The 25,626-nt window shown below is 37.0% G+C and overlaps 3 protein-coding genes across 3 annotated transcripts in view; 1 reads left to right on the top strand and 2 right to left on the bottom strand.

The window, feature by feature from the left end:
• LOC125865692 (uncharacterized) overlaps nucleotides 1-19,252 on the bottom strand; it is a 30,454-nt gene extending 11,202 nt beyond the window's left edge. Inside the window, exons 1-7 of the mRNA XM_049545904.1 lie at nucleotides 18,317-19,252; nucleotides 17,113-17,334; nucleotides 16,937-17,020; nucleotides 14,166-14,318; nucleotides 13,967-14,062; nucleotides 12,389-12,444; nucleotides 12,316-12,346 (exon numbers count right to left, since the gene is read on the bottom strand). Of these exons, the coding sequence (XP_049401861.1) occupies nucleotides 12,331-12,346; nucleotides 12,389-12,444; nucleotides 13,967-14,062; nucleotides 14,166-14,318; nucleotides 16,937-17,020; nucleotides 17,113-17,334; nucleotides 18,317-19,087 (1,398 nt within the window). The 5' untranslated portion in view covers nucleotides 19,088-19,252 and the 3' untranslated portion in view covers nucleotides 12,316-12,330. The remainder of the gene's footprint in view (nucleotides 1-12,315; nucleotides 12,347-12,388; nucleotides 12,445-13,966; nucleotides 14,063-14,165; nucleotides 14,319-16,936; nucleotides 17,021-17,112; nucleotides 17,335-18,316) is intronic.
• The window catches only part of LOC125865690 (peptide-N4-(N-acetyl-beta-glucosaminyl)asparagine amidase A-like), a 74,284-nt gene continuing 51,606 nt past the window's right edge, over nucleotides 2,949-25,626 (top strand). Inside the window, exon 1 of the mRNA XM_049545903.1 lies at nucleotides 2,949-3,021. Within this exon, the coding sequence (XP_049401860.1) occupies nucleotides 2,960-3,021 (62 nt within the window). The 5' untranslated portion in view covers nucleotides 2,949-2,959. The remainder of the gene's footprint in view (nucleotides 3,022-25,626) is intronic.
• LOC125865333 (uncharacterized) overlaps nucleotides 23,624-25,626 on the bottom strand; it is a 50,594-nt gene continuing 48,591 nt past the window's right edge. The window contains exon 10 of the mRNA XM_049545536.1: nucleotides 23,624-23,692. Coding sequence (XP_049401493.1) covers nucleotides 23,624-23,692 — 69 coding nt within the window. The remainder of the gene's footprint in view (nucleotides 23,693-25,626) is intronic.

The raw sequence follows: 25,626 nt of genomic DNA, 5'->3' as shown, positions 1-25,626 counted from the left end.
GGTCCCCTCAACCCCACCTCATGTCCACACTTCATCCCCAAACCACAGTGAGTCTACAATCCTCTGGTTTTACTCAGTTCAAGAAACGAAATAAGCAGAAATCGAAAAGGCTAAAGGAAGTTATAATAGATTCTGATGTTGAATGGATTTGTCTAACTCCTGTTGAATCGGTTTCGATCATGAAATCCGGCTTGCCCAGTTTCATTGCACAACCAAATTCGCCCATTGCTGAATAATCGGCTAGTGTTGTTGGAAATCGGGCTCAACAATGGGCGTTGAAGATGGTATCCGAATATTTGAAGTACTCAATTGATGATGATGATGATGAAGAGATGTATGAGGATGATGATGAGGATGTTATGGAAGTAGAAAAGGAAGAGAAAAAATTGAACTTTTTCGCCAAGTTGTTTCAGGAGGATAGAGGATTGAGAGAGTATTATGAGAAGAACAGTGAAAGTGGTGGGGAATTTAGTTGTCTTGTGTGTCATGGGGTTGGTAAGAAAGGGTGGAGTAAGAGGTTTAAGGATTGTGTGGGCCTTATTCACCATTCGACTACTATATTGAACACGAGGCAGACGCATAAGGCTTATGGTCAGGAGCTGAGAATGAGGATTACGAACTGTAGATTTCATCAGTAAAATTTATATTAAATTTTAAAGCTTAAATTTTTATCCTACGGGTACAAATTACGACCCGTAGAAGTTTATACGGTCCGTAGATCCAATCCATAGAATTTATATTGAATTTTAAGGCTCAAAAACTCATTCTAAAGTCCAAACTATGCCCGTTGAAGGTTCCTATCAAAATTCATTCACACACTAATAATTAACCTAATCACCTAAGAACAATTTAAGAATCACCCAATACGATATTTTTGCAAATGAAGAATGATTTAGGCCTTAGCTTGGAAATTTTCGGGCTGTTATAATCCCTCTGTTACAATTTTATTTGAAATGATCGCTAGATCGATATGAGTCTTAATTTTGCTTTCTGACTTTTCTTTTCAATTTTCAACATAATGGTATATGCGAGAGAGAGTGAAACTCGTAGTCAATAGCCTAGTGCATAAATTCTCATAAATTACACTTCAATAAGCTAAGAAACTTCTAAACTCCTTCTTTTACTACAGCTTAATGTTTCAAAATTTTGCTTTCAATCCTCATTAAGCTTACTCATGATCATTCTCTATCCGTTTTACGTTTTTGAGTTTGTATATCATTTATAGTAACAATATGTTGCAATGGTTGCATCAAATTTTAAATGTGTAAGAAATGTCTAGTCTCTTTCACCAATTCTTTGATGTACATTCTGAAATACTTATTTGAATTCCAATTTCTACTATCTAAATAATTACTAATATAATAACTACAAAAAAATAAAAGTGACAACAACAACTACTAGAGGAAATTACATTAAATTATTAAGCCGAATTATCATGTATTCTGAAGTGTTAGCAATAACATTTTAGTTATGCAAGTATTATTAGTTAATTAATATGATTTTTATTATATGAGTATTAATTATTTCATTTTTTACTCTACATAATAAAATAATTTATCAATTTCCTCATAGTTTATACATATATTAGTGAGAAAAGGGTCAAATGCCCCCTCAAGCTTTAGCCATATTTCCAACTACACACGTAATCTTTGCGGGGGTCCTATTACCCCCTGAACCTTTTTTTTTTTAATATTAGTTCACCCTCAGACGCTGATGTGTCCACATATGTGAACTCACCTCCGTGAGGCACGTAAGAACGTAATAAAATGTCCATGTGGAGTCCAAATAAGCCTCCCAACAGTAACTNTAAATTACACTTCAATAAGCTAAGAAACTTCTAAACTCCTTCTTTTACTACAGCTTAATGTTTCAAAATTTTGCTTTCAATCCTCATTAAGCTTACTCATGATCATTCTCTATCCGTTTTACGTTTTTGAGTTTGTATATCATTTATAGTAACAATATGTTGCAATGGTTGCATCAAATTTTAAATGTGTAAGAAATGTCTAGTCTCTTTCACCAATTCTTTGATGTACATTCTGAAATACTTATTTGAATTCCAATTTCTACTATCTAAATAATTACTAATATAATAACTACAAAAAAATAAAAGTGACAACAACAACTACTAGAGGAAATTACATTAAATTATTAAGCCGAATTATCATGTATTCTGAAGTGTTAGCAATAACATTTTAGTTATGCAAGTATTATTAGTTAATTAATATGATCTTTATTATATGAGTATTAGTTATTTCATTTTTTACTCTATAAAATAAAATAGTATATCAATTTCCTCATAATTTATACATATATTAGTTATTGGGTTTCTATGTTACAAATCAAATGTCGTATTAATTTTATACTTGAACTTAATTTCTAACTAGTTAACAAACAATAAATAACTCATACAAAAATTAATAAACTGACTGACTTCTTTATTAGCTACCAAACAATCCTTAGTGGTTTGATACAAGGATAAGAAATAATAATCTTTAAATAATCTAATATGCAAGATAAGATGAGATATCTCTTAGTTAAAGTGGCATATTATATTTTATTGATAATACGAATTTATTCTTAACCAAATAGATATAAAATTTATTTTCAACTTAATCATAAATATTCACCTTATCTCGTCCAATTTGATACAATAGTATTTTATCCAACTTCTAAATAGAATAAACTAGTACAAACGAATCCTTGAGTAATTTAGTGTGTGAACCAAATGATCATTATGTTTTAAGAGATTGTTTGGTAGCTGGTTAGAATTATGGAGATATTCGTAATTTAAGAATTAGTTATGAGAGAATTTATGTGTTATTTTATGCATGTATTAGTTATTCCACCTTTTATGTCGCATAAAACCAGAAAATGACTTCATTGTCATAATAATTTGTTCTTTACTCAAAATCTACAATATATTAGTCAGCTGATAATTACTCAAAGCTCATCATCAATGGCTGCCTCCTCTTCCATTTTCCTAGTTTATTTCTTGCTACCCTTATTTTCCACAGCAACCTTCCACAGCTCTTCTCTTTAAAGATCCCAAATCATCACTCAGCAATAGTCTTTACCCAAAAATGCCACCCCCACAACTTTTTTTGAAGTCACAAAACCTAGAAAATTACCCAAAACCAAACCTTGTTCATACTTAATTCTCATAAAAAGTACCTAAAGATTCACAGTGAACTTCGATGGGAGTTTCTCTTGAAGCAATAACGCGTTGATCTAGTCCCCACCGTAGCCACAAAGGACAATCTAAATTGATTCTGGTAAAGGTGATTGGTGGTGTTTGTAATGAATAATGATTAGAGGTAACTAGCAATGCAGGTGAGTTGTGGTGGTTGTGCGATGAAAATTGAAGGTAGATGTATTGGCAGGAGATGACACGTATTTCATGAAATTAATCGAGATACGTACCAGCCCCAGTCATCATAGTTGTCAAAAAAAAAAAATGGGGTACAAAGATAATAACTAAAGCATAGGCCTCCCAAGTATAAAAACTTTCTCAACAGCACAGCCACTTTGAGTACATCTTCTCTACTACATTCATACAATAAAGACAAATCACTAAGGTATCATCACATTTACAGTTATGTCTTCTCATACAAACTAATTTCACCTATATCACTAACGTATAGTTTTTCCCTCAATCATATAACAATCATTATCATGAGAGATGATCTCCTGGAACGGGAGATCTCGAAAGCATGAGCTGTTTCACGTTGCATTCTCAAAGTTCTTGAATAATAAGTCCATAAAGATTCAACTCTCCTCACTGGCAATTGTTGTCTCTTTTGAAACATCATTGTTTTCTTCATTTGCAACAATCATATCATCTGGCAATGGTTCCTGGATGACAGATAGTATCCATATTTCAGATCAAAAGTAATGAAATCGAATATATGAATTTGTTACAAGTCTAAGAAAGTAAGAGGGAACTAATAGTTAAATGACGATACAACTCAATGCTGAGTAGCACTTTTCTCTTTGGCAGTAGATATATATAAGACAAGTTAACTACGTGAAATATGCTTCATAATTATGTGCAATCCTTTATAAATTTATATACCTTACCCGTTGTGTAAACAATGACTACAATTCCTTTTGGTAGAATGGGTAAAAGCAGGTGATGTGTGATTGTGAAGGTTTTATATCTTAATTTATTTTGTTTGATCACTTCAGAATGAGATTATAAATGGGAGCACTGAGTGAATACAACACATTACCGACCAGAGAACATTGAGACTGCAAAAAGGCTGACAAACTTTTGACCACACCAAGTCAGATTCAATGGTTTAAACTTTAGAGGCCTATCCTTTGTAGACAGGTAACCCGGTCCGAGAAGCAACACTCTTTCTCACATATGTACTCACGGTACACCTACCTCCAAATTCTGTCTATGATAAACTCTGATCTATCTTATATTTAGAAAAGCCTATCCTGTGTGGAGTTGTAGATGGCAAAACAGGTCAAAGAACCTACCTCCTTTCTCACAAGTCACAACCATACTCGCAGGTAACATACCTTCACAATCTTGTTTAGGATTGATTCCTTTTTGTGACGAGCTATCTTTCATCCACAGATCTGACCTATATTTAGAAAATCTTCTAAGATATAAATAGTTAACTACATTTTTTTATAAAATATTAAACACTAGATATATAAGAGTTTTTGAAAGAACTGCTCACCATAAAGTGGTGGTTCACAATTTTTATTTTATATCTTGGGATAAGGCACAAGTACCCCCGAACTATACCTGAAATCCTAGCGACACACATAAACTTAACTAGGGTCCTATTACCCCTAAACTATTTTAAAATTGAATAAATGTCACCCTAAATGTTAATGAGGCATAATAACCAAATGAGTATCCTCTGTGTGTATTACACGCACTTAACTTTTTTTCTGTGTTTATTACACGTGCTTCACAATTTTTAAAGCATTAAATCTCTTTTTGTTTCCATTAAAATCCCTTTCTTTTTCTTCATTCTGAATCCATAGTTAGCCGCCATGTCATTTGTACCTCTTTTGTCATTAGTTCCAGAACTAGGTCTTCTTACAGATCTGGTTCTTTTCCACCTCAACTCGAATCATTTTTGTGGTGAGATCTGGTTTTTCAAAGGAAAGTAAAAATGGTGAGAATATGTGTTGGAATGCTAGGGTTTTTACTCCGATTAACGAGTGACAACCGGAGAAGACGCTGGAGAAACAGAAAGTTCATCCTCATTCTCAGCTTCTGACTCATCATCCACAACCTCAGACTCGTATTCATTTCCGCTAACATTCAAAGAATCCTTCCCCAAAAACCCAATTCCCTAAAAACAATTCTTCACTAAGCACAAAAGAATTATGAGTTACCACTTACCACAGCAGAAGCCAGAAAAGGACTGAAAGAAGACACGCCATGTCTAAGACGAACATGAAAGTGGAATTTTTCATTGGAGAAAGGAAGAGATAAAGGAGGGGTAGCAGTGGATCTTCGAGAAAGTTTGATCTCAGAAACACAAACTAAATAAGGTAAGTAACCCAGAAGTAGGTTTTCATGGAACCACTTTTCAACGACCAAAAATCTTACCGGACAATTGGATGCACCCTCTGTGTTCTCTTTTGCTGTTTCAGGAATCTCATTGCTGACATTGGCTTCAATTAGGGAGTTGTGCTAAAGAAAGAATACAAGTCAGCTACCACTGACATAATCTTATCCAATAATTTATAAGACCAAGCATATAGAAACTGCATAAAACTAACCTCTAATGCTGTGGAGCCACCACCATTTTCTTGTTGGTTTTCATTACTAAAAGACTGTTTTTGCTGAGATAATTCATCAGTGCCAACATTTACAGCATCTGTTGTATTGCTTAGACCACTCAAACAATCTTTACCACCAGCATCCTCATTCCCCTACAATGTTTTATTGGATCCGTCATTTGAATTGGCCAAACTTGAAGTCTGAAGTTCGGAGCCTAATAGCTGAAAATAGACCCTAGTCGAACAGAATACTATTTCCGTTTATGATTACTTGGTGTGAATACAAACAGTTGACTTTTCTAGAATATACAGAATTCTTTTTGTCTCTTCATTTCATGAAATATATTCTGGTTCTTTCTCATGTACTTCCTAGGGCTTTCCCCTATTCTCTCTCAACATCCTGTTTGATTCTTGGTATTTGCATATTTTCAACAAATCAAGACATACAATTTATGGGACAGCAATACTTGGCTAAACCAATGCAAACTAGAATGGTTGAGCTTATGCCTTTATGATTTTCCTCTATGATTATTGTCATTAATATGATATTACCATTGAAGCCAATTTATTGGCATTAAGTCTAATAGACAAGGCTTTCTGGCTAATGGGTTTCTGATTATGAGTAATTTTGTGACCATTGGAGCCTTTTTTCTTATTGGTAATATTTTTATTTTATTTTTATGACAGGGGAAACCACAGCCGCTACCTTTTGTGTGCCCATTGAGTAGAAACTCTGTTCCTATGCAATAGCTCGCATACCACACATGAGAGGTAACCCTTATTGGTAATATATTAAAAGAAAAATTATTCTTCTTGCAGTAGATTGTGTTGGGTTTTTCACAAATTGAGTCCTTGTGCTCCTAATTTTATACTAGAAAAGGTTGTTGAATCCTAGGATACACCTAAGGACGGTCTTTTGACACGCCTCACGTTATTAGAATTCCCTATATAAGTGTTCATGATGAAGTATTTTTCTTAAAATTTCCAACATTCTCGACGGACAAAACAAGCAATCAATCAGTTGCCCAAACAAACTAGGTCGACAATATGAATTCTCTATCTGTTCCACTCTTTTGGGGCACATTTCATACTAATCTCTATAATACATAACACAAACTTAACAATAACGACAATGCCTTGATAAATCCAATGAAATAACAGTAAATTACCTGAGCCTCCAACGGTTTATCAGAAGATTCACTAGGCTTACCACCTGCGGACAAAACAATGGATGGAAGCCTATTAATATCCCATCCAAGAATTCGACAAATGACCTGACCATAAGCCCAATGTGCCTGCCTCATGTTCGATATAGTAATCAAATGCTGAACAAGACCCACACAATCCTTAAACCTCTTACTCCACCCTTTCTTACCAACCCCACTACACACAAGACAAATAAATTCCCCACCGCTCTCATTGTTCTTCTCATAATACTCTCTCAACCCACCATCCTCCTCAAACAACTTGGCGAAAAAGTTCAAATGTTTCTCCCCCTTTTCCACTTCCATATCATCATCATCCTCATACATCTCCTCCTCATCATCATCAACTGAGTACTTCAAATACTCCGATACAGCCTTCAACCCCTGTTGCTGAGCCCAGTTCCCAGCAACACTAGCCAATTCTTCAGCAGTGGGCAAATGGGGTTGCAAACATGGTTATGCAGTGAAACTGGGCCAGCCAAATTCAGTGACCGGAGACGATTCAGCAGGAGTTGGAAAAACCCATCCAACACCATAATCTATTAAAGCTTCCTTCAGCCTTTTGGATTTCTGCTTATTTTGTTTCTTAAACTGAGTAGAACCGGAGGGTTGTAGACTCACTGGGGTTTGGGGGTGGAGATTGGGGTGGACATGGGGGTGAGGGGGGCCTTGATGCCATAAAGAATGGAGGTATCGAAATTCTTCTATTAATCTCTGCTCATCATAAGAATTCATTGGAAAATGATGGGGAATCGCCGGAAAATGAAGGGTTTGGAGCGAAATCTCCGATTCCCGTGAAGAAAAATGGTTTCTTGATGGGAACTGAGAAGGGGATTTCGGGCTGCTCTGTTTTCCAGATTCGATTTTTCAAAAATATTGAATATTCCTTCAATTTCAATTTTATTTATATGGTTTCAACTTTAACCAAAATTTGGGCTAAATTTTATTAAAAAGAACTATTGGTTAATATATTATCCTTAGTCATCTATAATTAATGAAATAGTAATTTTGACATACATATAATTACATATTAGGGGACTAAAGTCAAATCTTAAAGCGGGACTTAATATATTTTTAATCTATTTTCTTTAAAAAAAAAATATTTTATATATCTTTATTAAAAATTTTTTTGTTTCCACCCATTGCTCGGATTCCACATTAGAGCCGAATAAATTTGGACAGATTCGAATTTAGTTGGGGCTCTCCGAACAACGGGTGAAAACCAAAAAAAAAAAGTTAAGTTCGGACCTAAATTGTTTTTCTTTTTTTCTTTCTTAACCACTCTTTGTTTATTTAATTACCAGCAACCCATAATCATCCTTTTCAGTTCCCGATTTATGCTTTCAAGAACCCATTTTTTCACCATAACCGGAGATTTTGCTCCAAACCATTCATTTTCCGACGATTCTCCAGCATTTTTACAGTATCAGACGAAACCCTTTTGCTCAAATAGTTCAAAAATGTCACGTTTTCTAATGAATCGTTATGATGAGCAGAGACTAATATAAGAAGTTCGCTACCTCCACTTTTTATGGCATCAAGGTCCTTCGCAACTCCACTCCACGTCCACACCAATCTCCATCCCCAAACCCCATTGAGTCTACAACCCTTCGGTTCTACTCAGTTCAAGAAACGAAATAAGAAAAAATCGAAGAGGTTGAAGGAAGCTATAATAAATTTTGATGTTGAATGGGTTTGTCCAACTCATGTTGAATTAGCTTCGATCGCGAAATTCGGCTTGTCCAATTTCACTGCACAACTTAATTTGCATCCCCATTTGCCACTTGAAGAATTGGCTAGTGTTACTAGGAATCGGGCTCAGGAACAGCCCTTGAAGGCGGTATCAGAGTATTTGAAGTACTCTATTAATGATGATGAGGATATGTATGAGGATAGGATGATGATGTTATGGAAGCGAAAAAAGGGGAGAAAATTTTTAACTTTTTCACGAAGTTGTCTGAGGGAGATGGTGGATTGAGAGAGTATTATGCGAAGAACATTGAGAGTGATGGAGAATTTATTTGTCTTGTGTGTAGTGAGATTGATAAGAAAAGGTGGAGTATGAGGTTTAAGGATTGTGTGGGTCTTGTTCAACATTCGATTACTATATCGAACACGAGACAGACGCATATGGCTTATGGTTCGGAGCTGAGAATGAGGATTACGGACCGTAGATCCCATCCGTGGAATTTATATTAAATTTTATCCTACGGATCCAAACTACGACCCATAGAAGTTTCTACGGACCGTAGATCCAATCCATAGAATTTATATTAAATTTTAAGGCTCAAAAGCTCATTCTACGGGTCCAAACTACGGCGCGTGGAAGGTTCTACGACCTGTAGATGGGTCCATAGGTATTGGACCCCAAAATTTGACTCTCTGAAGTTCTTCCACGACTTGACAGTACTACGACCCGTAGAAGGGTTTCATAGTTCACTGCTTTAGAAAACTTTGTTGTGGTAGTCTGTGGTAATACGGCCATAACTTTTTACTCCAAACTGGAAATGAGGCAAACTTGATGGCGTTGGAAAGATTACTCATAGACCTTTAATTTGATAGGTCATGAACCATTTAATTCATTATGTGTTGAGAGATATGATTATTTAAAGTTGACCCAAGTAAAATCTTATATCAAAACTTACTCGGTAAGGAAGCTCTTTCCACTCAACTTTGTGCTTGGAATTTCTAGTGATCTTAATTCATATCAAAATCCATTCACACACTAAATAATTGATCTAATCACTTAAAGAACAATTTAAGAATCACACGATACGACTTTTTTGTATATAAAGAATGGTTTGTGCCTTAGCTTAGAAATTTTCGGAGTGTTACAATCCTTCTGTTACCATTTAATTTGAAATGACCGCGACATCAATGTGAATCTTAGTTCTGCTTTCTTACTTTTCTTTTCAATTTTCAAAGTAATGGTATATGCAAGAGAGAGTGAAACTTGTAGTCAATAACCTGGTGCATAAAGTCTCATAAATTTCAACTTCAATAAGTTAAGAAACTTCTAAAATCCTTCTTTTACTACAGCTGAATGTTTCAAACTAGAAAATGACTTCATTGTCATAATAATTTGTTCTTTACTCAAAATCTACAGTATATTAGTCGGCTGATGATACTCAAAGCTCATCATCAATGGCTGTCTCTTCTTCCATTTTCTTAGTTTATTTCTTGATATCCTTATTTTCCATAGTACTTCTTCTCTTTATAGATCCCAACTCATCACTTAGCAAGAATCTTCACCCAAAAATGTCACCCACAACTTTTTTTGAAGTCACAAAACCTAGACAATTACCCAAAACCAAACCTTGTTCATACTTGATTCTCATAAAAAGTACATAAAGATTCATAATGAACTTCGATGGGAGTTTCTCTTGAAGCAATAACGCGTTGATCTAGTCAGCACAATAGCCAAAAAGGACTATCTAAATTGATTCTGGTAAAGGTGATTGGTGGTGTTTGTAATGAATAATGATTAGAGGTAACTGGCAATGCAGGTGAATTGTGGTGGTTGTGCGATGCAAATTGAAGGTAGATGTATTGGCAGGAGATGGCATGTATGTCATGAAATTAATCGAGATACATACCAGCCCCGGCCATCATAGTTGTCAAAAAAAAAGAACATGGGGTACAGAGATAATAACTAGAGCATAGGCCTCCCAAGTATAAAAACTTTCTCAATAGCACAACCACTGATGAGTGCATCTTCTCAATTTCATTCATACAATAAAGACAAATCACTAAGGTATCATCAGATTTACAGTTATGTCTTCTCTTACAAACTAATTTCACCTATATCTTCATTGAAAAAATGAATGTCTCTATTCAAATATCACTTGTAAAATTGTATTTAGATATTTTTTTTGTTGTTATATACACCATTCATATTTTTTCTTCATTTTTATACTCAGAATCCATTTATGAGTTATTTGGTAAAATGTATAAAAATAATGTTGAATATGGAATATTAGTAATGCTTACATTAGTTATGTTGTCATTATTTCTTATACGATGTTTGATTTGATGCAATAGAAATAACAAGTCTAATTTAGTGTAGGAACTTTTCATTGTATGAATTTAAAATACTTACCTTTTTCTCCTAACTCGCGAACAACCTCGTCTAATTTCTTATCAAGAACTGATGTCCATTGCAAGTGTCGTCTTTCTATAGTTATTTTCGGAAGCAAAAAATGATCCTCCTCTTTTTCTAAAGTACCGCTACTTTTAACTTGTCCCTCCTCATTAGTACTTCTCATTCTCTTAGACCTTTTTGCCTCATCTTTTTCTATTAAAGAACCTACTGCTTGATCTTGATAAGTCTCGGAGCAATTCACTATGCTTTTTCCCTTTCTGTCTTGCACTTTCTTAGGACAAGCTGTGTTGTCCATTACATAAACTTGATTAACCTTGTAGTGTTGTGATATTTCATTTGCCTTGTTATTGTAGTTCTTCACGTGCTTCCATACATCCTTGAGTTTCATTGAAGAAATGAACGACTTCTGAAAAATTAAGCATGCCCCTTGTGTTGTTGGTTCTTTTACCATTTCTATCGTCCTAATTTTCAAAAAATTTGTTCCTCGTACTAATAATTCCGCCATTTATAAAATAAGTCAAACTAATTTCACCCATGGAAGAAAATTCAAGTATATATATTGGTGAAAAACTAATTTGAACTAAAATATCCTACGGTTAGGGCATGCTTAATTTTTCAGAAGTCGTCCATTTCATCAATGAAACTCAAGGATGTATGGAAGCACGTGAAGAACTACAATAACAAGTCAAATGAAATATCACAACACTACAAGGTTAATCAAGTTTATGTAATGGACAACATGTCTTGTCCTAAGAAAGTGCAAGACAAAAAGGGAAAAAGAAGAGTGAATTGCTCTGAGACTTATCAAGATTAAGCAGTACGTTCTTTAATAAAAAAAGATGAGGCAAAAAGGTCTAAGAGAATGAGAAGTACTAATGAAGAGGGACAAGTTAAAAGTAGCGGTACTTTAGAAAAAGAGGAGGATCATTCTTTGCTTTCGAAAATAACTACAGAAAGACCACAAAAGAAAAGACGACACTTGCAATGGATACCAGATCTTGATAAGAAATTAGACGAGGCTGATTGCGAGTTAGGAGAAAAAGGTAAGGCTTAATTTGGAAGAGCTAAGCATACACAAATCAATCACTAAATTTTTGTAATCTGACAGTTGTAATTTGAAGGTTAAACTTGTTCGAGTTACCAAGAGAGATCACGAGATTACAAACAAGCCTAATATCACTAACTTATAGGTTTTCCCTCAATCATATAACAATCATTATCATGAGAGATGATCTCCTGGAACGGGAGATCTTGAAAGCATGAGCTGTTTCACGTTGCATTCTCAAAGTTGTTGAATAATAAGTCCATTAACATTCAACTCTCCTCACTTGAAACATCATTGTTTTCTTCATTTGCAACAATCATATCATCTGGCAATGGTTCCTGGATGACAGATAGTAACCATATTTCAGATCAAAAGTAATGAAATCGAATATATGAATTTGTTACAAGTCTAAGAAAGTAAGAGGGAACTAGTAGTTAAATGACGATACAACAGGGACACTGGGAATATGCAAGAACCCAGGAAGTGACAACTCAATGCTGAGTAGCACATTTCTCTTTGGCAGTAGATATATATAAGACAAGTTAACTACGTGAAATATGCAATCCTTTATAAATTTATATACCTTACCCGTTGTGTAAACAGTGACTACAATTCCTTTTGGTAGAATGGGTAAAAGAAGGTGGTGCGTGATTGTGAAGGTTTTACATCTTAATTTATTTTGTTTGATCACTTCAGAATGAGATTATACATGGGAGCACTGAGTGGATGCAACACATAACCGACGAGAGAACATTGAGACTGCAAAAAGGCGGACAAACTTTTGACTACACCAAGTCAGATTCAATGGTTTAAACTTTAGAGGCCTATCCTTTGTAGACAGCTAACCCGGTCTGAGAAGCAACACTATTTCTCACATATGTACTTATGGTAAACCTACCTCCAAATTCAGTCTATGATAAACTCCTTTTTTTGATGAGCTATAGATCTAACTTATATTTAGAAAGGGCCTTATCCCGTGTGGACTGCTGACCAGGTTTGGAGGACCAACCCTCTTTCTCTCAGCCATGCTCAGCGGTCACCAGAGGCGGAGCCAGAATTTTCAATAAGGGAATTCAAAATCTGCAGAAACAGACACATGAAGTAGCCAAAGGGGGTTCTACATCTACTATATATACATATAAAATTATTTTAACCATGTATAAATAATATAATTTTCCATCCAAGGGGGTTCACAAGGTGGCTCCGCCCCGGGAGGTCACCTACCTCCAAAATTGTCTAGGATTTTTGGCAACCAATGTGAATATTTCTATTATCAAAAGAGCCATATACAATCTATGAGCACCACCCTTCAATCTCCTCTAAGTAGGATTTGTAGTGGCCTCAAACAAAAATAACAAACCAGTTACATAATTTGTGCCAAAAACTCCTACATCTAATTGCTTTTTTGGTATTCTTATACATTTCTATCCTTGCTACAATTTCACGTGTAATATCCCTCACTATATCAACATGTTGAATATTTGTTCCTTTGAATTGTTTCCAGTTCCTTGCTTTCCAAATGTGGTATACCATATCTCCCCATAGGGCGGCTATCACTTCCTTTTGAACTTCTTCCAATGCTTTTGTTTTATCATCTCCAAAGTGCATTTTTGTCTAGGATTGTCTCGTTTTTGTGATGAGCTGTCTCTAACTTCCATTTAGAAACTTCTTTTTTTATTAGTTAAGTACATGTTTATCAAATATTAAAAGATGGATATGTTGAGTTGCAGGAAGAGATACGAGAAAAGTGATAGTTAACAAATTATTCATCTCAGAAACACAACACAAAGAAGGCAACAAACCAGAACAGATCTTAACAGAACAAACTTTCAACGAAGAATGCTAGACCAAAAGCCTTACCAGACAATTGGATGCACCCTCTGCGTTCTCTTTTGCTGTTTCAGGTATATCATTGCTAACATCTTCATTTGCATTGGCTTCACTTGTGGACTTGTGCTAAAGATAGAATACAAGTCAGCTACCACTGACATTATTTCCTTCAATACTGTCTAATTTAAAAGGTATCTGACCAAACATATAGAAGCTGCATAGAACTAACCTCTAACGTTGTGGAGAAACCGCCATTTTCTGGCTGGTTTTCGTTACTGGAAGACCTGTTTTGCTGAGATAACTCACTGCTGCCAATATTTACAGTATCTTTGGTATTGCTTATATCACTCAAGCTGAACTTACCACCATCACACTCATTCCCCTGCAACATTTCAAAATGTTTACAAATTCAATTTATGAGATACGATAATAACTTGAACAGCCAGTATGCCACATTCAGTGCGAACCATATAGTTTTAAGCTTATACTTTCATTGTTAATCACATTGGAAACTTGACCACAGTGATGTTAACTTGTTAACGTAAAATGGCACAAAAAAAGAAATTTGTTGTAATTCTATTTCCTTCTTCTCGCCTACCTCCCCTCCCCCCCGCCCCCCAAATAAATTCTCCATTGTCAATNCCCCCCCCCCCCCCCCCCCCCCCCCCCCCCCTCACCCCAAATAAATTCTCCATTGTCAATTTGGTGATGACTATCAATTAATCAACCTCTCCTTAACCCAAACTACCTGACCTGGGTCAACCATACGAGTCTTCAATATGTTCCACTCTATCAGTTATATTTTTCATTCCAAAAAGTATAAAAACAAATTGGGGGTTCTCTAACTCAAGGTTCTCTACTCACATTTATCCCTACAAGACCTAATGTAACTACGGCAACAACAATCATGCCTTAATCCCAATTGGTGATGACTATGTCCAATTAAAACCCAATGGAATATCAGTAATTAACCGGAGCCTTCAAAATTTATCAGAAGATTCACCAAGCTTACTGCCTGCAGATAAAACAATAGATAGAAGCCTATATGCACCATCCAAGAATTTCATAAATGACCTGACCACAAGCCTTATGTGGCCGCCTTTTGTTTGTGTTGACAATAACAATTGAATGCAGAACAAGTGCTCCACAAACCTACTATCTCTTCCTCCACCTTTTCTTACCCAGTCACACACAAGACAACGAAATTCCCCACTATCACGGTTCTCATCACAATACTATCACAACACAGCATCCTCCCCAAAATTTAACAAAAAAAAGTTAGTCCCTCCATCCCATTTTATGTGGCAACATTTGACCGGGCACGGAGTTTAAGAAATAAATGAAAACTTTGAAATGTTTACCAAATTGCCCTACAAAAAATAGTCATATTAAAAAGTAGACTCACTTTTCTCTCTCCTCATAAATGTATTGGAGTACTATTTTAAGATTAAGTGGGACAACAAGGGTAAAAGAGGAATTGTACCTTTAAATACTTACCATATAAGGAAATGGTGCCACATAAAATGGGACGGAGGGAGTATAATCTTGGCGTCCCCTCTTCCACCTCGGTAACATCATCCTCAGCATTGTCTGAGTACTCAAATATTCAGATACAGCCTTCAGAGCCTGAGGGCCTCGTTAACGACTAAATGGGTCAATTCTTCAGGAGTGGGCAAATGTGTTTGTGATTTTGGGGCATCATTACATTTTTGGACAGCTAACTAGGTCCCAGAAACAACCCTCTCTCTCACAACCATAATCATGGGCCAGATCAGTCCACAATCTTGTCTAGAAATTAAAACCGACACCTTTTTCATGATGAGCTATGTATCATCTATAGGTCTAACTTAAATTTAGAAAAGCCTATCCTGTGTGGAGTTGTAGACGGCAAAACAGGTCGGAGAACCTACCTTCTTTCTCACAAGTCACAACCATACTCGCAGGTAACATACCTTCACAATCTTATTTAGGATTGATTCCTTTTTGTGACGAGCTATCTTTTATCCACAGATCTAACCTATATTTAGAAAACCTTCTAAGATATAAATAGTTAACTACATTTTATAAAATATTAAACACTAGATATATAAGAGTTTCTGGAAGAACTGCTCACAGTAAAGTGGTAGTTCACAATTTTTTATTTTATATCTTGGGATAAGGCACAAGTACCCCCGAACTATACCTGAAATCCTAGCGACAGACATAAACTTAACTTGGGTCGTATTAACCCTAAACTATTTTAAAATTGAATAAATGTCACCCTAAATGGTGATGTGGCATGATAACCAAATGAGTATCCGCTGTGTGTATTACACGCGCTTCACTTTTTTCTGTGTTTACTACACGCGCTTCACAATTTTTAAAGCATTAACTCTCTTTTTGTTTCCATTAAAATCCCTTTCTCTTTCTTCATTCTGAATCCATAGTTAGCTGCCATGTCATTTGTACCTCTTTTGTCATTAGTACTAGAACTAGGTCATCTTACAGATCTGGTTCTTTTCCACCTCAACTCGAATCGTTTTTGTGTTGAGATCTAGTTTTTCAAAGGAAAGTAAAAATAGTGAGATTATGTGTTGGAATGCGAGGGTTTTTACTCCGATTGACGAGTGACAACCGGAGAAGACGTCGGAGAAACAGAAAGTTCATCCTCATTCTCAGCTCCTAACTTATCATCCACAACCTCATATTCGTATTCATTTCCACTAACATTCAAATAATCCTTCCCAAAAACCCCAATTCCCTAAAAACGCTTCTTCACTAAGCACCGAAGAATTATGAGTTACCACTTACCACAGCAGAAGCCAGAAAAGGACTGAAAGAAGACACACCATGTCTAAGACGAACATGAAAGTGGAATTTTTCATTGGAGAAAGGAAGAGATAAAGGAGGGGTAGTAGTGGATCTTTGAGAAAGTTTGATCTCAGAAACACAAACTAAATAAGGTAAGTAACCCAGAAGTAGGTTTTCATGGAACCACTTCTCAACGACCGAAAGTCTTACCGGACAATTGGATGCACCATCTGTGTTCTCTTTTGCTGTTTCAGGAATCTCATTGCTGACATTGGCTTCAATTAGGGAGTTGTGCTAAAGAAATAATACAAGTCAGCTACCACTGACATAATCTTATCCAATACTTTATAAGACCACCAAGCATATAGAAACTGCATAAAACTAACCTCTAATGCTGTGGAGCCACCACCATTTTCTTGTTGGTTTTCATTACTAAAAGACTGTTTTTGCTGAGATAATTCATCAGTGCCAACATTTACAGCATCTGTTGTATTGGTTAGACCACTCAAACAATCTTTACCACCAGCATCCTCATTCCCCTGCAATGTTTTATTGGATCCGTCATTCGAATTGGCAAAACTTGAAGTCTGAAGTTCGGAGCCTAATACCTGAAGATAGACCCTAGTCGAACAGAATACTATTTCCATTTATGATTACTTGGTGTGAATACAAACAGTTGACTTTTCTAGAATAGACAGAATTCTTTTTGTCTCTTCATTTCATGAAATATATTCTGGTTCTTTCTCATGTACTTCCTAGGGCTTTCCCCTATTCTCTCTCAACTTCCTGTTTGATTCTTGCTATTTGCATATTTTCAAAAAATCAAGACATACAATTTATGGGACAGCAATACTTGAATAGACAACATTTTGCTTTGCTCGGCTAAACCAATGCAAACTAGAATGGTTGAGCTTATGCCTTCATGGTTTTCCTCTATGATTATTGTCATTAATATGATATTACCATTGAAGCCAATTTATTGGCATTAAGTTTAATAGACAAGGCTTTCTGGCTAATGGGTTTCTTATTATGAGTAATTTTGTGACCATTGGATCCTTTTTTCTTATTGGTAATATTTTTATTTTATTTTTATGACAGGGGAAACAACAGCCGCTACCTTTTATGTGCCCATTGAGTAGAAACTCTGTTCCTATGCAATAGCTTGCAAACCACACATGAGAGGTAACCCTTATTGGTAATATATTAAAAGAAACATTCTTCTTCTTATAGTAGATTGTGTTGGGTTTTTCACAAATTGAGTCCTTGTCAATTTCTGTGCTCCTAATTTTATACTAGAAGAGCTTGTTGAATCCTAGGATACACTTAAGGATAGTCTTTTGACACGCCTCAAGCTATGAGAATTCCCTATATAAGTGTTCATGATGAAGTATTTTTCTTAAAATTTCCAACATTCTCGACAGACAAAACAAGCAATCAATCAGTTGCCCAAACAAACTAGGTCGACAATATGAATTCTCTATCTACTCCACTCTTTCGGGGCACATTTAATACTAATCTCTATAATACATAACACAAACTTAACAATAACGACAATGCCTTGATAAATCCAATGAAATAACAGTAAATTACCTGAGCCTCCACCGGTTTATCAGAAGATTCACTAGGCTTACCACCTGCAGACAAAACAATGGATGGAATCCTATTAATATCCCATCCAAGAATTCGACAAATGACCTGACCATAAGCCCTATGTGCCTGCCTCGTGTTCGATATAGTAATCGAATGCTGAACAAGACCCACACAATCCTTAAACCTCTTACTCCACCCTTTCTTACCAACCCCACTACACACAAGACAAATAAATTCCCCACCGCTCTCATTGTTCTTCTCATAATACTCTCTCAACCCACCATCCTCCTCAAACAACTTGGCGAAAAAGTTCAAATTTTTCTCCCCCTTTTCCACTTCCATATCATCATCATCCTCATACATCTCCTCATCATCATCATCAACTGAGTACTTCAAATACTCTGATACCGCCTTCAACCCCTGTTGCTGAGCCCGATTCCCAGCAACACTAGCCAATTCTTCAGCTGTGGGCAAATGGGGTTGCAAACTTGGTTGTGCAGTGAAACTGGGCCAGCCAGATTCAGTGACCGGAGACGATTCAACAGGAGTTGGAAAAACCCATCCAACACCAGAATCTATTAAAGCTTCCTTCAGCCTTTTGGATTTATGCTTATTTTGTTTCTTAAACTGAGTAGAACCGGAGGGTTGTAGACTCACTGGGGTTTGGGGGTGGAGATTGGGGTGGACATGTGGGTGAGGGGGACCTTGATGCCATAAAGAATGGAGGTATCGAACTTCTTCTATTAATCTCTGCTCATCATAAAGATTCATTGGAAAACGTGTAACATTTTTTACTACTTGAGCAGAAGGGCTTTGGTTGCTACTGTAAAAATGCAAGGGAATCGCCGGAAAATGAAGGGTTTGGAGCGAAATCTCTGATTCCGGTGAAGAAAAATGGTTTCTTGACGGGAACTGAGAAGGGGATTTCGGGCTACTCTGTTTTCTAGATTCGATTTTTCAAAAATATTGAATATTCCTTCAATTTCAATTTTATTTATATGGTTTCAACTTTAAAAAAATTTGGGCTAAATTTTATTAAAAATAACTATTGGTTAATATATTATCCTTAGTCATCTTATAATTAATGAAATAGTAATTTTGACATACATATAATTACATATTAGGGACCTAAAGTCAAACTTAAAGTGGGCCTTAATATTTTTTTTAATCTTTTTTCTTTGAAAAATATTATATATATTTTTATTTAAATTTTCTTGGTTTCCACCCATTGTTCGGAGTCCGCATTAGAGCCGAATAAATTTGGACAGATTCGAATTTAGTTGGGGATCTCCGAACAACAGGTGGAGACCAAAAAAAAAGGCAAGTTTGGACCTAAATTGTTTTCCTTTTTTTCTTTCTTAACCACTCTTTGTTTATTTAATTACCAGCAACCCAAAATCCTCCTTTTCAGTTCTCGATTTATGCTTTCAAGAACCTATTTTTTCGCTGAAATTGGAGATTTTGCTCCAAACCCTTCAGTTTTCGACGATTCTCCGACATTTTTACAGTATCAAACGAAACCCTTTGGCTCAAATAGTTCAAAAATGTTACGTTTTCCAATGAATCGTTATGATGAGCAGAGACTAATATAAGAAGTTCGCTACCTCCACTCTTTATGGCATCAAGGTCCCCCCCAACTCCACTCCATGTCCACGCCAATCTCCGTCCCCAAACCCCATTGAGTCTACAACCCTCCGGTTCTACTCAATTCTAGAAACGAAATAAACAAAAATCGAAAAGGTTGAGGGAAGCTATAATAGATTTTGATGTTGAATGGATTTGTCCAACTCCTGCTGAATCGGCTTCGATCACGAAATTCGACTAGCCCAGTTTCACTGCACAACCTAATTCGCATCCCCATTTGCCACCTGCTGAAAAATTGGCTAGTGGTACTAGGAAGTGGGCTCAGGAATAGACGTTGAAGGCGGTATCTGTAATGACCCTCATGGTCATTTTTGTGTCTTGCCTTCTATGTGTCGTTTAGAGCGTTCCTATAGCGACCCAAGTCATTTATGACTTGCTGGGACTGACAGTTCGGTCACCTGGTCGTTCGTTTGGTCTTGGTGCGAGTTTTTGTGTTTTGGAGCTTATGAACCTTGAGCGATCATTTTCGATCAAACGTTCAAGAAGATGACATCGGAATCCAATTCTGACGATTTCATCAGCTCCGGAAGGGTCATTTTAGGCTAGTAGCATGGTAGACATGAGTCCCGAGGTTTTCAGTATGAGTCGGTGCGATTAGGCGTTTTAACTTTAAGTTTAAGCCTAAGTTTGACTTTGGTCAACATTCTGAGTAAACGTATTCGGATGAGAATTCCGTCAGCGTGGTTAGCTCTGGAATGTCGAGTTTGGTCTAGATTGACCCTTTTTTTGTGTCTGGAGGTTTTCGATATTTATCCGAGCCCTTTTGTGAGTTTTGACTTAAAATGGCTTTTGGAAGTGGGACCCACTTTTTATCGAAATGACCTCTGATGGAAATTTCGACTGCGCTGTTGAGTCTGGAATATCTAATTTGGTATGATTTCATATCTCGTTTGCGTGCACGGGGTTCCGAACGAGTTCGGAGCACCCCGTCGGAATTTTAAGTTTTGGGAAATTGCAGATTTTCTGCAATAAATTGCAGAAAATCAGCCAATTTTCCCAAACTTCAAACCCTCATCTCTCTCTCATCTCTCAACCGATTTGGGTGATCCAAAAGGCTAAGTTGTGAGATTTTTTGAGGGCAACGCGTTGGTGATCTCGGATAGTGATTTGGAGTCCCCGTTTGAGGTAATTTTCGAAAAATACCTGCTGCCAGACCCCTTTTGTGAGCTTGATTTTGGAAATTTTTGAGACTTGTTTTCTTAGCCATTTTAGATCCGATTTTGGTGATTTTTGAGGCTATCTTGAGTGGTTTTTCGAGGAGAACATTGTGGTGTTGTTACATTTTACTGTAGATCGCCCGTTTTTGGTAAATACGCTGAATTAGCTGCTGTCCCATTTCTAATTTTTGAGAAAAAATTGGGTTTTAGTTGCTTGTTGATATCGTGTTGTTCCCGAGCCCCGAATTGTGTCCCATTTTGGGACATGAGCTGGGGGAACTGGTTAGGACCCACTTTTGGGGTTAATTTCAGAATTTCCTGCGCGGGTCCCACGATTCACGTTTTGACTCCAAAATTGACCCGTCTCTGTTTGTTGTGACTTTGGTGTCTAAAAGACCGTATTAACGTTGTGACTCTATTTTTGATAGCGGGGAAGCGTTTCGAGACCGTTCATAAAGGGAAAGCTTTGAAGGAGTGATTTTAGAGCGCGTGTGATCAGCCTATAGGTAGGCTACGATTTCCCTCTCTTAGATTGAGCTCGAGAATGTGAATGCATGTTGATTAGTTGGGATTTGGGTTGGGTAGTTATTGAATCTTGCATAGGTGTTAAGAAATCATGTTTCGATCTATTTCGGGAATTATTGGGTAACTGTGAGCATGCTTTGTGTTATTAACGGACCCTCCTCGCTATGTGGAGTGCTTGCATGCTTAATTATTGTTTATTTGAAGACTGTTGGGCCTTAGTTTAGGTTTGACTAGGGCTTGCCTTAGAAATACATTATTCGGATCCAATAGGCCTTAGTTTTGCCCCGACGTCGCTCGGTCGGCTTAGATCCTTGTAGACTGGTGTAGCAGACTTGAGTCTGATAGTTTGGGCCTTAGTTAAGCGATACTCTTTCTCCGACTTTAGTTATCCTTATTTTCCCCGATGTTACGGCTTCATGAGTTACGTCGGCGACACTAATTCTACTTCGCGATTTGAATTTGGTTTTCGATTTGGTTCCAAGGACTTACATTGATTGGCTATGTGTGGACGGCGTTTCACGGACATTTATGAATATGGATCGATTGGGACTCTTTCAGCAGCTACATTGGCACCTTTATAGAGCATCCGGTTTAAGGTCCGGCCTCTATTGCCCAGATACTTATATAGAGCATCCGGTTAGAGTTCCGGCCTCTATTGCCCAGATACTTATATAGAGCATCCGGTTAGAGTTCCGGCCTCTATTACTTGATACTTGTGATTGGTTACTTGGGTACTTCTGCTGAGCATCCGGTTCGAGGTCCGGCCTCCGTACTGTCAGATTTTACTAATTAGGGTTGAGGTTCTGATTCGTGTTCTTCGTTCTTGGGTTCTTTTATGTAATTCTCTTTAGTTATAGTTATTCTGTGTACTCGTCGGGCTTATGGGGGTCCGTTCGGGTTTTTATTTAACTTGCGCACGAGTGTACCTTCTGGGCTTATGGGGGTCCAGTTAGGTGTAGTTAGCTTATAGATTACTTTAGTTAGTTCTTTGTACACTCGTGTGCATTCCATTGTTAGTTAGATTTTAGTTCTTGACTTCGGTTTGCGTATTCCTTCTTTTCATATTGCCTTTACTTTTCAAGTTCAGTCGGCCTATGATGCCTACTGGGTACCTGTTGTTTTGGTACTCATGCTACGCTCTGCATCTATTTCGTGATGCAGGTCCGGGCACTAGTAGCCAGCGTTGATCGAGCTTGGAGCAGACTGATCCGGAGACGGGAGTGAGCACACGACGTTTTGTACTATTTCAGTCTCCATCTGTATATATAGACTTGTCTTTTACCTTTCGAGACAGTCCAGTCTCTGTTGTCCACTTTTGGGACTTGTACTCATTTTGTTAGTAGCTCTGTACCAGTGACTTCCAGGTTCTGGGAGGGATCTTTATTTGTATATATGTTTTTGGTTTGCTTCCGCCTGTTTATATTGTTATTTGCCTTCTCTTGTTTAGTTTCTACCCTCAGACCCATTACTTGTTGTTCCGGGTTACGGGTTGGCTTACCTACTGGTGGGTTATAGTAGGTGCCATCACGACTTGAGAAATCGGGTCGTGACAAGTTGGTATCAGAGCCCCAGGTTTATCGGTCTCACTTGTACAGAGCTAATGTCTAGTAGAGTCCTGCGGATCGGTGCGGAGACGTCCGTAACTTATCTTCGGGAGGCTACAGGATGTCCTTTGGAAAATTTCCTCTTTTGTTTCGCTTTCGTGCATCGTGTGTCTTATTGGTTTCTGGAAATCTCACTTGTTTCACTCTTTCGCAGGATGGCTCGCTCGCGAGGTGGCGCGGCCAGGGGTGGCGCACCCGGGTCTGCAAGAGAGATCACGAGATTACAAACAAGCCTAATATCACTAACTTATAGGTTTTCCCTCAATAATATAACAATCATTATCATGAGAGATGATCTCCTGGGACGGGAGATCTTGAAAGCATGAGCTGTTTCACGTTGCATTCTCAAAGTTGTTGAATAATAAGTCCATTAACATTCAACTCTCCTCACTTGAAACATCATTGTTTTCTTCATTTGCAACAATCATATCATCTGGCAATGGTTCCTGGATGACAGATAGTAACCATATTTCAGATAAAAAGAAATGAAATCGAATATATGAATTTGTTACAAGTCTAAGGAAGTAAGAGGGAACTAGTAGTTAAATGACGATACAACAGGGACACTGGGAATATGCAAGAACCCAGGAAGTGACAACTCAATGCTGAGTAGCACATTTCTCTTTCGAAGTAGATATATACGTGAAATATGCTTCATAATTATATGCAATCCTTTATAAATTTATATACCGTACCCATTGTGTAAACAGTGACTACAATTCCTTTTGGTAGAATGGGTAAAGGAAGGTGATGCGTGATTGTGAAGGTTTTACATCTTAATTTATTTTGTTTGATCACTTCAGAATGAGATTATACATGGGAGCATTGAGTGCATGCAACACATAACCGGCGAGAGAACACTGAGACTGCAAAAAGCCGGACAAACTTTTGACTACACCAAATCAGATTCAATGGTTTAAACTTTAGAGGCCTATCCTTTGTAGACAGCTAACCCGGTCTGAGAAGCAACACTCTTTCTCACATATGTACTTATGGTTAACCTACCTCCAAATTCAGTTTATGATAAACTCCGTTTTTTGATGAGCTATCTATCATCTATAGATCTAACTTATATTTAGAAACGGCCTTATCCTGTGTGGACTGCTAACCAGGTTTGGAGGACCAACCCTCTTTCTCTCAGCCATGCTCAGTGGTCACCTACCTCCAAAATTGTCTAGGATTTTTGGCAACCAATGTGAATATTTCTATTATCAAAAGAGCCATATACAATCTACGAGCACCACCCTTCAATCTCCTCTAAGTAGGATTAGTAGGGGCCTCAAACAAAAATAACAAACTAGTTACATAATTTGTGCCAAAAACTCCTACATCTAATTGCTTTTTTGGTATTCTTATACATTTCTATCCTTGCTACAATTTCACGTGTAATATCCCTCACTATATCAGCATGTTGAATATTTGTTCCTTTGAATTGTTTCCAGTTCCTTGCTTTCCAAATGTGGTATACCATAGCTCCCCATAGGGCTGCTATCACTTCATTTTGAACTTCTTCCGATGCTTCTTTTTTATCATCTCCAAAGTGCATTTTTTCTAGGATTGTCTCGTTTTTGTGATGAGCTGTCTCTAACTTCCCTTTAGAAACTTCCTTTTTTATTAGTTAAGTACATGTTTATCAAATATTAAAAGATGGATATGTTGAGTTGCAGGAAGAGATACGAGAAAAGTGATAGTTAACAAATTATTCATCTCAGAAACACAACACAATGAAGGCAACAAACCAGAACAGAACAAACTTTCAACGAAGAATGCTAGACCAAAAGCCTTACCAGACAATTGGATGCACCCTCTGCGTTCTCTTTTGCTGTTTCGGGTATATCATTGCTAACATCTTCATTTGCATTGGCTTCACTTGTGGACTTGTGCTAAAGATAGAATACAAGTCAGCTACCACTGACATTATTTCCTTCAATACTGTCTAATTTAAAAGGTATCTGACCAAACATATAGAAGCTGCATAGAACTAACCTCTAACGTTGTGGAGAAACCACCATTTTCTGGCTGGTTTTCGTTACTGGAAGACCTGTGTTGCTGAGATAACTCACTGCTTCCAATATTTACAGTATCTTTGGTATTGCTTATATCACTCAAGCTGAACTTACCACCATCACACTCATTCCCCTGCAACATTTCAAAATGTTTACAAATTCAATTTATGAGATACGATAATAACTTGAACAGCCAGTATGCCACATTCAGTGCGAACCATATAGTTTTAAGCTTATACTTTCATTGTTAATCACATTGGAAACTTGACCATAGTGATGTTAACTTGTTAACGTAAAATGGCACAAAAAAAGAAATTTGTTGTAATTCTATTTCCTTCTTCTCACCTACCTCCCCTCCCCCCCCCCCCCCCCCC

This window comes from Solanum stenotomum, chromosome 5, assembly GCF_019186545.1.
Source record: "Solanum stenotomum isolate F172 chromosome 5, ASM1918654v1, whole genome shotgun sequence".
Lineage (NCBI taxonomy): Eukaryota > Viridiplantae > Streptophyta > Magnoliopsida > Solanales > Solanaceae > Solanum > Solanum stenotomum.
Note: the sequence above shows the minus strand (reverse complement) of the source record. Positions and strands in the feature narration are given on the sequence as shown.